The sequence below is a fragment of the Peromyscus californicus genome, unplaced genomic scaffold (assembly GCF_007827085.1).
Source record: "Peromyscus californicus insignis strain IS unplaced genomic scaffold, ASM782708v3 Scaffold_3__1_contigs__length_106647218, whole genome shotgun sequence".
In the NCBI taxonomy this organism is placed as follows: domain Eukaryota; kingdom Metazoa; phylum Chordata; class Mammalia; order Rodentia; family Cricetidae; genus Peromyscus; species Peromyscus californicus.
In genome coordinates this window covers 63,050-78,464 of record NW_026294551.1, presented here as the reverse complement: position 1 = coordinate 78,464, position 15,415 = coordinate 63,050, and the positions used below count along the sequence as shown (strand labels likewise).

Here is a 15,415-nt window from a genome sequence, read left to right as displayed (position 1 = left end):
CACAGCTTGAGTATATTTTGGTTATTTTACCCTCTAAGCATTTTCCTACAGAATTTTTAATGCAGAGAGAAGATATTATATTGGAATGGATATTCCTACCAAATAAACAGAGTTAAAAAATTAAAAACTTATGTGGAAAAGATCTCTGAGTTGATTTAAAAGGAAAATTGAGACTTTGTCAATTAGCAGGAATAGACCCAGCAGAAATTGTAGTACCTTTAACTAATGATGAAACTGACAAATTATGGGCAGAAAGTGAACCTTGGCAAAGAGCTTGCAGTAATTTTTTGAGAGAGATTAACAAATATCTCAAAACTGATAAAATTAAACTTATAAAGAGAGCTAACTTGATTCTGCCTTGCATTGTATGGGAAACACCAATATTTAGAGCCCCTACAATTTATACAGATGCAAACAAACAAGGAAAGGCAGGTTACAAATCAGAAAATTTAAGTAAAGTGGTTCAAAGTCCTTATAATTGGGTTCAAAAAACAGAATTATATGCTCTTCTGATGGTACTAATGGATTTTTCAGAACCTCTCAACATAGTTACTGACTCTCAGTATGCTGAAAGAGTGGTCTTACATATTGAAACAGCAGAATTTATCCCTGATGAGTCAGAATTAACTTTGTTATTTATTCAGTTACAAGATAGGAATAGGAAGTATCCCTTATATATAACTTGCATCCAATCCCATATGGGTCTGCCAAGCCCTCTAGCACAAGGTAATGAGATCGATCAACTATTGATAGGAAATATGCTGGAGGCCTCAGAGTTTCATTAAAAAAAATCATGTCAATAGTAAGGGTTTAAAAAAAGGATTTTTCCGGGGCTAGAGAGATGGATCAGAGGTTAAGAGCAGTGACTGCTCTTCCAGAGGTCCTGAGTTCAAACCCCAGCAACCACATGGTGGCTCACAACCATCTGTAATGAGATCTGGTGCCCTCTTCTGGCCTGTAGACATACATGCAGGTGGAACATTGTATATATAATAAATCTCTTTTAAAAATAAATAAATAAATAAATATAAAGAAATAAATAAGGATTTTTCCATAACCTGGCAACAAGCCAAGGAAATTGTAAGGAAATGTCCTTTTTCTTTTTACAATCAAACTCCACTATCAGCAGACTATAATCCAAAGGTTACTCAAAGGAATGAAATCTGGCAGATGGATGTGTTTCATTTTGTAGAATTTGGAAAACTGAAGTATATACACCACACCATTGATACCTATTCAGAATTGTAATGGGCAACTGCTCCGAGTTCTGAAAAGGCTGATTCTGTAACGCATTTGCTAGAAGTTATGGCCATCATGAGTATACCGGTACAAATTAAAACTAACAATGCTCCAGCATGTGTCTCTGCCAAAATGAAACAGTTTTTTGCTTATTACAATATAAAGCATATTACAGGTATACCACATAGTCCTACAGGCCAAGCAGTCATAGAAAGAGCAAATTAAACTCTAAAGGATATGCTAAATAAATAGAAAGGGGTAACAAAAAAAAACACCCAGAAATAGATTACATAATGCTCTATTAACTTTGAATTTTCTCAATGCTAATGAGAAAGGAACAACAGCTGTGGAGAAACACTGGATAATAGAAAAAAACTACAGAATTAAATCAGCCTATATATACTTTAAGGATGTGCTGACCTCAGAATGGAAACCAGGATATGTATTACGTTGGGGACAAAGTTTTCCTTTTGTTTCTACAGGAAAAGAAAAGCTATTGATACCATCAAAATTGATAAAGATTTGATTTGAACAAGAGAGACCTCTTGATTAGAAGAGGTAATGGTTCATCAACCAGCATGACCATTCAATTTCTATTAACTTGTACAACTAACAAATGCTTTTCATTTAATCAGATATAACTTGCCAAAAGGGAACCTTCCAAAAGTTAGGGTTGGGGAAGGGTTTTTGTTTTTGTCTTTCAGGAGAAGAAGGCTAAGGAAGCTGGAGAACACTGGACAAATAAGACATCTGAAAAAAAAAAGGACAAATCGTCCAGAAAAAAAATGTCCCAAGAAAAAGAACAAATTGGCCTTTTGGTATATCATATATAAAATTTCGTAAGTCTTCCTAAATGTTTGTTTCTACTGTTTTTTTTTTTTTTAACAAACACTTAACACAATGGTCTTTATGTAGTTCCAGTTCAATTAAAAGTTAAAGCTGACTTTGGAGTTGGAGCATGGCTCTCTCCCTCTCTAAGCCCAAGCATGCTTGTTAAAAGAAAATCTAAAATCTTTGTATCATGTCAGAAGAGCTATCTAATATGGGACAGAAGAAAACCATAATTAAGAGACTATTCTATTGCCACTAATCTCATAATTCTTTGGTTCTATTTTGACTCTTTAAAACTTTAAGATATGAATTTTATATCAAAATTTATAAGATTTATATATATTAAACTTTTGTCATGAATACTAATGGTCATATAGAGTACTAACTAATTCTAGAGAAAAGGCTTCATCTAGCTGCCTGTACATGTTTTTATATTTGAGTCTCTATCAGTTTTCTGCAGGGAATCACGACCACGCCTAATAGCAAATTTGAAGTCTCCAAAAAGATGATGGGGGTCCATATTGATGATTCCATCAGGATGATGATAATACCACTAAGCTGACAAACACCACCCAAAGAAACTGCTCAGGACAATTTTGAGATGGCTAGCTGAGATGATCCAGGCTCACAGACTACTTGAACAAGGACTTGAGACAAGCCCTGCATTTTGGCATTATGCAGAGATTAGACAACAAATGATGCAGCTGCCTCTCCCAGGACTTGACAATTAACTCAAAATTTTTCTTTTTGGGATCCCCTAAAGATGCTTTCACCCCCAGACAGCAAGAAGTAATTTTAAGAACACGATGCCCACATTCCCAAGAGGTGGGGTGGGTGGTTTTTGGTCTTTTAATGGGTTTTGGATAATTGTCATTGTTTAGGATGTTGGTTACAAGTTGTTATTGTTATTGGTCAAGAAAAAGGCTAAACAATGGAGATTAGATTTAAGGTTCTTGTTTGAAGGAAAAAGAAAAGAAAAAAGAGGATTTAGATAAAAGGTAGATTACTGAATCTGCTCTGAAAAAAAAGATATAGAAATGATAGATAAAGGGTAGATTATTGAATTTACTCTGAAAAAAAGAGAGAATATGGATATATGATGAGATAAAAAAGTAGATTATTAAATCTACTTTTAGAAGGCATATACTAGTTTTAAATATTTTACATTGGATTGGATTTTTGTATATTATATACAAAATATGTATATTAATACAAATTTGAGATTAATTTTGTTAGAACATATTGTACATATATTTCTAATCTTGTTCAAGGTATTGTACCTATACAATTCATTTAACAATGTAATACAATTTGCTAATCCTTGATAGTTATTATTACCAACTAATTAGGATATAAAGAAATGTTAGTTAGTAGTTAGTCATTACAATTGAACTTGTAGTCACATTAGGTGTGTTTTCAAGGTCAAACAGAAATATATTTTAGATAGACAGGTCACCTTCAAACACTTCAGAGATCTGCGGAATATGGCATTTAAGATGTTTTAATAACAGATTTTTTCTTTTTTTTATGACTATGAGACATGTCTGCTCCTGGCAGTACCAATCTACTTCAAAGAAGATGATGGGCATTGAAGAAACTCCCTATGGAGTTTACTTTCATTGTGGCAAAAGTTAGCCACTGGTCAAGAAAATGCCCTTGCATCTACTGCTGACAGTATGCTGTCTAAAATGGACAAGCAGGACACAAAAAAAGGACTGTTGATCCTTGCCAAAACAAGATACAAAGATTTTTTTAGAAAATCCTACTTCACAGATGAGTCTGTCAGATATGCTAAGCCTGTAGGCCAAAGATGATGCCCCAACATTGCAGAGGAACCTCAGGTGACTGTCTAGGCAGCCAGCTGTTTCTGTCATTTCTCACATTTTTGGGAAGTTGCCTGTTTGCACTCCTTGTTTTACTAGGTAATATTATTTCCTTCTCAGGTCTCTGACAGAGTGGAAGATTAGATAGTTATATAGTTTTCCTTGTTAAGAAATTCAGAAAAGAAACTCACTAAGAGGTGTAAAGTGTGTACATTTGAAAGACATCAAAAGACAGTTTTCAGTTGGTAATACAAGTTAGGATAGAAAGTGAATTAGGCACATTTTGGACTCACCATAATAGGATAATGGACTATTTTCTCTGAATTTATCAAATGCAAATGGACTAGACATTGTTGATGTATTTATTGCCTGTATATATTGTATATAGTTGCTGTACTAAGTCTTTCTTATATTAGTTATAACCTTTTTTATTTCTGATTTTAAAAAAAGGGAAAATTTTATTTGTGCACCCCAATAAAGCTTACCTGAGGATCAAAGGAAAAAGTCAGCCACTATATTAAACACAGCAGTCAGGCAGTGGTAGCACATGCCCTTAATCCTAGCATCTAGGAGGCAGAGATTTATCCAGATCTCTGTGAGTTCAAGGCCACACTAGGAACAGAGTTGGTTGTGGTGGCACACGCCTTTAATTCCCAGCACTAGTTTACCATAGAGGACTGGAGGTCTGTACAGACAGACAGGAAGTGATAGAGCTGGGCAGAAAGAGGAAAGTGATGTACCTGGGCAGAGAGAGGAAGTAAGAGGGCAGGGACAGAAAGGCATATAGGCGTGGGTATACAGGAAGTAGCTCTCTCTTGGGCTGAGGATTTCCTAGAGTAAGAACTTGTGGCTGTGGCTTGTCTGTTCCTCTGGTCTCTTGGCTTTCACCCCAATATCTGGCTCCAGGTTTTTTATTAGTAAGACTTTTTAAGATTCGTCTTACACATTATTAGTCAATGTTCTTTACATGAACAGGACTGGTAGAATGATCTCTCTATGTATGTAGAATTTAATAGAATTTCCCACAGGCTGTGGTCCAACTAGACCAACATTAGTTATCATTGCAAAGTTGAGGAATCCAGTAGATGTTCAGACCATGTATCTGGATGTCTTAGCTGGTCTTCAGTATACAACAGAATTCCTAAGAACTAGGCTCTAATGACAGCAAAAGAATGCTCTTCCTAGCCACAGCTAGAGCAAGCAGGCAAAGAGAGAGCTTCCTCCTTCAATATCCTTTATACATGTAGGCTGCCACCAGATGTGGCACAGATTAAAAGTGGATCTTATCACCTCAAAAGATCCAGGTTCATGATGGGTCTTTCCACTTCAAAAGCAGCAATTAGGAAAAATTCCTCACAAGTGTATCCAATTCTTTGGTTTTAATTAATTCCAGAGGTTGTCTGTTTGACTTTCAAGAATAGCCATGACAGCAGCCAAGACAGAAGAACTTACAAAGACTTCTTGCCTACAAGAGGCAAGGAGATCATGGCAGTCATTTCCAAAGAAATGCTTTTTCTAAACAAGGGAAGCATGGGGATTTTACATAGGGAGTCTGGACATCTTCCTGTAGCGTTCTGCCTATTCCTAAGCATTCTCAGTTAACAAATCCAATTCTGAACATAGTCACAATGATAAGAAGATATATTTAGGGGCATTCTTACCTTCAAGTCATGTAGGAACATATATAAATTATAAAAACTGATGGGTAAAAAGTCTCTGGCAGCTGGACGGTGGTGGCACATGCCTTAAATCCCAGTTTGGGAAGCAGAGGCAGGTGGATCTCTGTGAGTTAAAGGCAAGTCTGATCTACAAAGTGAGTTCTAGGACAGCCAGAGCTATTACACAGAGAAACCCTGTCTCAAACAAACAAACAAACAAACAAACAAACAACGCCTCTGGCATGTTCAGTTCACCTTGTACCAAGGTCTTAACTGAAAATCAAGTAAATGACACTGTGAAAGCAGATTGCTTTGGAGCCTATGCTTCCTGTCAGTCTTGATATTTGATCTAAAAGACACATGATGCCACAATTCTCACAAATGCAAAGGACAGAGAACAAATATAGAAAACATCAAGGAAAAGTCACCTATCAGCACTGTGGTTGCTGTTCTTCATTGGATAGCTATGCTGAGTTATTGTTACCTCAGAATAAGGCTGCTTTTGCCTCTGAGCAAGCTGGCTCAGAGGAAGGCCACAGCTACTTCGGTGCAGAACCAGAAGGAGTTTATTTTAACTAGCCCTGGCTGCTGCTTATCTCAGGCCTGTGACAGCACTGTGGAGAATTCCATTCTTTTCATTTTTTAAAACCTTTATTTTAATTTTAGTTATATGGGTGTTCTGTCTTCATGTGTCTGTTTGCATTACCTACAGAGGCCAGAAGAAGGCAGGAGATGTCTGGAATTGGAGTTATAGCAAATTATTAACTACCATGTGGGTTCTGGGAATGGAACCTGAGTCCTCTGTAACAACACCAGTACTCTTAAGAGCCTAGCCATCTCTCTAGCCCCACTTTTTTATTTATAAATTATTCTGTACATTTTTTAAAAAATTTTATTCACTTTACATACCAACTACAATTTCCCCTCCCACCTCTACTCCCCAGCCCCCCCCCCCCCCCCATCATTACAGGAATGCGAGGTCCTTCTTTTCTTAAGATTTTCAGCCAAGTAACACAGCTTCCTACTGCATGGCTGGAATTGGTTGTTTCTTTAGGTGACTCTGAGTGACACCTCATGTAATGCAGCTTTTGTATGATTATGTTATACAGGTGGTGGGAGAGGAGGGTATATCCATCACACAGATGTTCTTGCTTTAGTCTAGAGTCCCTGGAAACTGTCCACTGTATGGAAATTTGTCAAAAGGTTTCTCTCACTTATATTTTTTTTGTTAAATTTTATTTCATTTATTTTACATCCCAACAGCAGTTTCCCCTCCCTCTTCTTCTCTCTTTCCCTCCCTCCTCTTCCCTCTTTCCCTCCCTCCTCCTCCCCTCTGCCCTCCTCGTCAGTTCTTCCTCTGTTTCTGTTCAGAAAGGGGCATGCATCCCATGGGTGTCAACAAAGCATAGCATATTAAGTTGAGGTAGGACTAAGCACCTCCCTTTGTATTGAGGGTTGAGGTAACCTAGTATGGGGAATAGGTTCCCCAAAGCCAAATCAAGTGCCAAGGAGAGGCCCTGATCCTACTGCTAGGAGTCCCACAAATAGATCAAGCTGTATAACTGTCACACATATGTAGAGGGCCTATATCAATTCTATGTAGGCTCCCTAGCTGTTTGTCTAGAGTCTGTGAGCTGCTATGAGCCCAGGTTAGTTGTTTCAGTGAGTTCCCTTAAGATGACCTTGACACATACACCCACCTCCCCCAGCTCATACAATCCCTCCTTCCTCTTTCGAACAGGATTCCTGGAACTTGACCCAGTGCTTGGCTGTGGATCTCTGTATCTGCTTCCATCAGTTACTGGATGAAGGCTCTCTAATGACAATTAGGGTAGTCACCAATCTGATTATAGGTGATGGCCAGTTCAGGCACCCTTTTTACTATTACTAGGAGTCTTAGCTGGGGTCACCCTTAAGGATTCCTTGGAGTTCCCCTGGTACCAGGTTTCTTCTCCCTAACCCCAAAATGCCCCCATATCGACATGTTTCATTACCCTCCCCCTCCATCCCACCCCTCAACCCACCCAGCCTGATCCCTCATGTTCCCAACCCCCACCCCCACCCCCAGTTTACCCAAGAGATCTCTTCTATTTCCCCTTCTCAGAGAAATCCATGCATCCCTCTTTGGACTCTCCTTGCTACCTAGCCTCTCTGGGACTGTGGATTGTAGCCTGGTTATTCTTTACTTTACAGCTAATATCCACTTATGAGTGAGTACATACCATGTTTGTCTTTTTGGGTCTGGGTTACCTCATTCAGGATGATTTTTTCCTAGTTCCATCCATTTGCCTGCAAATTTCATGATATCATTGTTTTTTACAGCTGAGTAATACTCCATTGCATAAATGTACCACATTTTCTTTATCCATTCTTCAGTTGAGGGGCATCTAGGTTGTTTCCAGGTTCTGGATATTACAAATAATGCTGCTATGAACATAGCTGAACAAGTGTCCTTGTGGTATAATTGAACATCCTTTGGGTATATGCCCAAGATTGGTATAGCTGGGTCTTGAGGTAGATTGAATCCCAATTTTCTGAGAAACCAACTTATTGATTTCCAAAGTGACTGTAACTTTGCACTCCCATTAGCAGTGGAGGAGCATTCCACTTACTCCACATCCTCTCCAACATAAGTTTTCATTAGTGGTTTTATTCTTAGCCATTTGACAAGTGTAAGATGGTATCTCAGAGTCGTTTTGATTTGTATTTCCCTGATGGCTAAGGATGCTGAACAGTTCTTTAAGTGTATCTTGGCCATTTGAGATCCTTCTGTTTAGATCAGTACCCAGTTTTTTAATTGGATTATTTGGTATTTTGATGTCTAGTTTCTTGAGTTCTTTATATATTTTGGAAATCAGCCCTCTGTCAGATGTGGGGTTGGTGAAGATCTTTTCCTATTCTGTAGGCTGCCATTTTGTCTTATTGAAGTATCCTTTGCCTTACAGAATCTTTTCAGTTTCATGAGGTCCCAGTTATTAATTGTTGATCTCAGTGTCTGTGCTACTGGTGTTCTATTCAGGAAGTTGTCTCCTGTGCCAATGTGTTCAAGGCTACTTCCTACTTTATCTTCTATTAGGTTCAGTGTAACTGGATTTATATTGAAGCATTTGATCCACTTGAACTTGAGCTTTGTGCGGGGCGATAGATATGGATCTATCACACTAGCAACTTAACAGCACACCTGAAAGTTCTAGAACAAAAAGAAGGAATCTCACCCAGGAGGAGTAGACAGCAGGAAATAAACTCCGGGCTAAAATCAATTAAATAGAAACAAAAGAACAATACAAAGAATCAGTGAAACAAAGAGTTAGTTCTTTGAGCAAATCAACAAAATATCCAATCTAACTAAAAGCAGACACTGAGGAAATCCAGAGAATCCTTAGGTCATACTTCAAAAACCTACTTGGTTTTTGAAAATACTACACAAACTTGGAAAATCTAAAAGAAATGGACAATTTTCTTGATAGGTACCACATACAAAAATTAAATCAAGAATAGACAAATAATTTAAATAGACCTATAACCACTAAGGGAATAGAAGCAGTCATTAAAAGTCCCCCAACCAAAAAAAGCCTAAGGCCAGATGGTTTCAGCACAGAATTATACCAGATTTTCAAAGAAGAGCCAGTACCAATACTCCTCAAATTGTTCCACACAATAGAAACAGAAGGAACATTGCCAAATTCTTTTTATGAGGCTACAGTTACCCTGATACCCAAACCACATGAAGACTCAACAAAGAAAGATAATTACAGACCAATCTCCCTCATGAACATTGATGCAGAAATACTGGCAAACCAAATCCAAGAACACATGAAATAAAATCATCCACCCTAATCAAGTAGGCTTCATCCCAGAGATGCAGGGATGGTTCAACATATGAAAATCTATCAATGTAATCCACCATATAAACAAACTGAAAGAAAAAAAAAACTACACACACAATCATCTCATTAGATGCTAAAAAAAAAAGTCTTTTAGACATGTAAAAAAAACAGCTTAGTCATGAACCCCACTATACCCAAGGCTGTACCTGATAACCAGAACCCAGTGATATCACTCACTCCAGATAACCAGTCATAGAACTACATGATGCTCACTGGACAGTATATAAACAGAAACCAAAAGCAATGCTCTACTCTGCACATGTGGAGAGACATCACCTTGATCAACCTTGTGGCTAGAGCATCTCCACCAGGATCCTGACCCTTGAATCAGAGACTTCTGTTAGAGACAGATAAGATACATTGCATGCACATGTGGAGAGACATCACCTTGATCAACCCTGTGGCTAGAGCATATCTCCACCAGGATCCTGACCCTTGAATCAGAGACTTCTGTTAGAGACAGCTAAGATACATTGCACGGGTGAGCAGCCTAGGCAAGATAGGCTTAGAACCAGAGTTTGGAGTTTATAATGTGAACCTTGTATGATGACCATCAGCATAATAAAATATAACTTTTATTATACTAACTATACATATCTACTTTCTTGCTCACAAATCTTAGGATCACTTTCCTATGATTGATGATTAGATGTAAGTCTGCATCAGAGTGAGAAAAGTAAAACTTTTCCAAACCAAATGCAAGGTAACATATTTTAAAAGAAACAATGTATGATTTCTATTATACACCTAAAGCAACTTGTTTTTCTCTAATTACTTTATATGTCACAAGAACTTTTGAAAAGAAATTTATCCCCATTTTTATGTGTACGTTTGTATATTCAAGAGAATACCTTCCATTTGTGTACAGCTGACACACCAGAAAAGAGGCTATCAGATCCCCTGAAACTGGAGTAGCAGGGGGTCATGAGCATCCTGATTTAGGTGCTGGGATCTGAACTCAGGTCATCACCAAGAAGAATTTGTGCTGAGCAACCTACTAAGGCCCATAATACTTTTTATTCAATAATCTAAAAGACTTTCACAGATCAACAACAACAAAACTTAAATAAATAAAGTATATAAATGATCCTTGGGAACATGATGCAACAATATTAAGGTGTTGTTTATGGTCAATTTGCACAATAAATACAATCCAAAGACAATGTCCAACAATTTATAACAGGAAAGCTGATTCTAAAGCTACAAGCAAAATGGAAAAACTCAGAATGCTCAACGGATTATGAAAAAAATAGTACACATATACAATTGATACAATGTGACTTCTATCTTTACCACAAAAGCTACAATAATCAGGAATGTATACAATGTTTGTGAAAGAATAAAGAGGACAGAGAGAAAGAGCCAAGAACAAAAGCAGGAAAATAGAGTCAACTTTTAATCAAAAGATCAAAGGAAACTCAACCAGGAAAAGTGTGATCTTAATTGGTGTACCCAGTCACCTATGTGTATAGAAATTATATAAAGACAGATTTCACAAAATTAACTCAAAGTGACCCTTAAACTGTTAACTTTCTGACCCTCCAGCTACTGATACTTCTTCTGGAGAGGTCCAATGTTCTAGAGCCCTCCCTGCAAATGGAGGTGATTTCTTCTAGAGCCTACTATTATGGCTCTACAGCCTCTCATGCTGCCTTGTGGTTTCAGGGAAACCCAGGCCCAATGATACCCAATCATAAAACAATGTTGAACAATAATTTAATGTCTGCTTCCTGCCATATGGATTATGTCACAAGATGTGACATGTGCCCTATCCATCTGCACAACACCATACAAACCTGAGCTATCTCTATAGCTCAGAAATTCCTTTTGTGAGCTGTGAAGTTCACTGAATCACACTATGATTGCTAGCAGCAGCAAAAAGTTGAAAACATTTTAATCATGTATTGCTGAAGGATGATGCCCATCCTCTCCTTTCTACCAGTTTCTAAATTATCTGTAACATTTGTAAGACAAACCTGAAAGTAGAATGAAACAATCAGAACTTCTAAAAACCAGATCTTCACTTTTCCAATCTGTCTTCCCATTGCACAACAAAAGCAATGCCTGTGTGTGCACACTGGACAGTGATATTAGAAGCTCACAGTCTCCCATGCCAGGATGGCAGAGCCTCCCCCTCCCCAGGGAATCCACATTTAACAAAGCTCAGAGGCCAAGGGCCACTGCCCAGGTCACCACAGGGACCAATAGAACTTCAGTCTGGCTCATGGTCCATCCCAGTCCAAGCAGTTCAGATTCGAATAGTTCAGCTAACCTGATCTTCCTGGTCTGGGGACAGTGGCCCCAACACTCACCATGGCCTGGCTTGCAGCCCCCTATAGCAGAACAAGAGAAGAATCCTGGAAAGAACCTGTAAGCTTCCTCCCACTGGTGCTCCTGATAGCTAAGCCTTCCCAAAGCTCCTCATTAGTTTAGACCACCAAACTGAGCTTAAGGACATGAGCAATTACCCTACTGGGTGAGCAGAGGTCAAATGACTCAGACAGCACAGGCCCTCCCAGCTTTGCCCTTCCACACTATGGTCAGACAGGGCCCTAATCTGGGAAAATTGTAGTTTACTGAAATTGTCCAATCTCCTAGAGCACTTCTTGTTCCTCTTCCAAGGCACAGGGTCCATAACACACTCAATGTCTAGTGCAGACAACCTTTTGCTTCATAGCTAGGAGGTCCTGCAACCAAACACAGGTCACATCCAAAGAGTAACTGTTGTTAAACGAAGAGGCCATGAATTAGAATGCAAGGAAGGGTCTATGGGAGGGCTTGGAGGCAGGAAAGAGATAGTAGAAATAATATAATTATAATCCCAAAAAATTCTGTTAAAAAGTTGAAACAGGCTTTATAGCCATATATGCTCCAGAGACTAGGGATTTGTATTAGAACACACCAAGTACTACTCATGTCATTTCTCTCAGGGTATACATCTTAAACCTGGAAAACACCAGTCATGCTAGGCAGAGCCATACCATTTTATCTAGTTCTTCTATTTAGGTTAAACTGCTGTAACTACAGTAATTTATTGATCATTTAAAATTGATTACCTCACTACTCATTGCTAATGTCAACTACTGTCAAAACAGGAAAGCTTTTACCCTCTTTCTTGCCCATCCTTTTCTGCATTGTGACTACACCTGCTTTACAGTTGGTCAGTGAACTCAACTCATACACAGGTCCCACTTCATTTATAAATTCATGATAAAATCTAGAGAAGTTGGAGGATATTCATTCACTGGTCTATTTTTCCTTCTCACAGACCAGTCAAGGCCCAGCCTGGAAGGAGTTGCAGGACTGTCTTTCCAGCACTGGGTAGCAGAGGCAGGATTAGGTGTTCAAAGCAATTCTCAATTATATAGTGTGAGGCAAGCCTGAGCTACAGGAGACATTGATCAAAACTAGTGGTTCTCAACCTTCCTAATGCTGTGACCCTTTAATACAGTTCCTCATGATGTGATGACCCCCCAAGCATAAAACTATTTTCACTGTCACTTTATAACTATAATTTTGCTGTTATGAAATGTAATATAAATATCTGTGTTTCCCAGTGTTCTTAGGTCAGTCCTGTGATAGGATCATTTGCTCTCCCAAAAGGGAGCCATGACCCCCACGTTGAGAACCACTGCTCTAAACTGACATAAATAAATACCACTTAAGAAAAAATGTAATGAAATTCTTAAACTAGGAAACATTAGAAAAAAGAAACAAAGATTATAGCAGTAATGCATTTAAAGAAAATGAAATTTAAAAAAAAATGATACCAATAATTGAATTTTTAAAATTATAAAAATAATTGGAGGACGTTTAGCTATACTGACTTTGAAACACAGTAGGCAGTCCCCTGGTAGGGTGACTGCCATTAATAACAGACTGTATGACTTTGTCCCATGTAAAATGTTAGCCACGGAGTGCTGTAAGCTGAAACATGGAGTTATAGTCGGTGATCTGTGTCTGAAACCTCTGAGCTGACATAACTGTGTAAACCAGGATAGCACATATCTACATAGGAGAGTTCGATAATTGGAAACTGAATACCGAGTAGTTCAAGCTATCCTCCCAAAACTGTACACCCACCAATTCTGTCTGTCTTCATTCACACGGAAGGAATTAATGCATGATGGGAAATTAGATAGAAAGTCACTCACCATGTCCCATCCTTCTTTGTAATGGAGAGGCCTGCAGCTCACTGCCTTTAACTTCAGTCTGGGATCTAGCTATTGTCTAGTCTGTTTCCCCCTGTACTGTACACAGTACACTGTTCCTCTCCTCTTCTGTTCTGAAGGGAGAAGCCATGCTCCACACACAAATCCTTTCCCTGTTCTGCAATGGACAGTCCACTATGTGACTCAAACTGACAATTTTAGAACTCTGTGGTGATGTAGATGTATAATCCAAGAATTTAGGGTGGTTAGTCAGGAGGATAGCAAGGTCAATGCCCTGTGGGGCCACAAGCAGGGTTCAAGTCCACGTCAATAACACAGAAGACCTTGACTCAAAACTGCTTTTCAAAAAGACTGGAGACGCAGCTGTTCTATAATTAATATACCTTCATGGCACAACAGGACTTAATGTTGGTTGTGACCCTGTAACGATCCCTTGAGCACCATGCTAGAGGCCTTTGATGAAGATGTGAGCCTTTTGGCTGGCTGTAAATCAGGGCTGTCTCATTTGTTATGGGAATGTAGCTTAATGGCTGATTAATCCTGGTGAACATTTACATCTTATCATACTAATCTCTAATAGGCATGCCCTTCCTTACCTAAATTCTACTTTATGTGACTTAATGTCTCCTAAGAACTGATAAATCCTTATATCATCAATTCTACTACCATCAACTCTACTCTTCTACATCACAGTTTAACAGTGGAGTGCTAATCTACACAGGAGATACCGTTTACAAGCTCCACAAAATTAACTCCAGATGGATCCTAAACCTAAATGTTAAGTGTTAAAAGAGTTAAAGAGTTAAAGTGTTAAAGAGACCAGTACTCTCCGAGTTTGGCAAATCTGGTGATGTCTCTCCACATGTGACAATGTAAGTACTGCAGGCACCAGCTTTTCACAGTGATGTTAACAAGGATATTTCTAAGCATAGTTCTGCTCCCAACACTCTGCACAGACACAGCCTGGGGAGTGAAGTTATTCAAAGGCTGCCAGTGCGGCCCAGGGACTTGCAAAGACCACATAGGAACACGCTAGACCAGGCAGAACCAGGCAGGACCACGCCGAACTCTGTGTCTGGCCACTGGCTCCCAACTAGCCAAGGGAGGACCCACCACACCAGATCCCGAGCCTCAGCTGGCCGTTCTACCTAGTCTAGGGACAGTTGCCCCTCGCTCACCAAGACCAGTCACTCCTCCCTACATGGGGACAGCAGCCCCCTGCTCACCATGGCCTGCCACTCCTTCCTGCCTGGGGACAGCGGCCCCTCACTCACTGAGGCGGGCTACTCCTCCGCCCTGGGGACAGCGGGCCCTCACGCACCTTGGCCCACTGCTCCTCTCCGTCTGTGGAAAGCAACCTCTCGCTCACCATGTTGCAGCTGCTGAGCTGACCCACTGTCTCCCCACAACGGAGTGCGAGGCACAGCACACAGCACAACATTCGACTTCCTCAGAAGAGGGAGAGCTGGGCCAGGAAGCCTGACTCCCGGAAGAACACTCCCATTTGACTGGCAGGTCCGCTGGAGGCTCTGATTGGCTAGTGAGGTCTGAGTGACAGGACCAGGTTAGCTGAAGGGTCACAGCACAGTGGTTCCCCTGCCCTGGCTTCCAAACTAAGGACAGACCTATGCCAGATTGGATGGAGATTTGTGCCAAATTGAACACCAAGTCTCTTGTTAATGTGAATCAGTGGGTTCAGTTTTAAAAGGATGTATACAAATTCAGAAGGAGGCTAATCGAACAAGAGGAACACTGGGAATTCAAGAACATTATAAACAAAGTCCACAGTGGCACAGTGGCGTTGG

The 15,415-nt window shown here is 39.5% G+C and overlaps 1 protein-coding gene across 3 annotated transcripts in view; it reads right to left on the bottom strand.

The window, feature by feature from the left end:
* LOC128121593 (zinc finger protein 431-like) overlaps nucleotides 1–15,094 on the bottom strand; it is an 81,141-nt gene extending 66,047 nt beyond the window's left edge. For all 3 annotated transcript variants that reach the window (XM_052756388.1, XM_052756386.1, XM_052756389.1), the window contains exon 1: nucleotides 14,932–15,094. In XM_052756388.1, the coding sequence (XP_052612348.1) occupies nucleotides 14,932–15,051 (120 nt within the window). In that variant the 5' untranslated portion in view covers nucleotides 15,052–15,094. The remainder of the gene's footprint in view (nucleotides 1–14,931) is intronic.
* Between the last annotated feature and the right edge of the window lie 321 nt (nucleotides 15,095–15,415).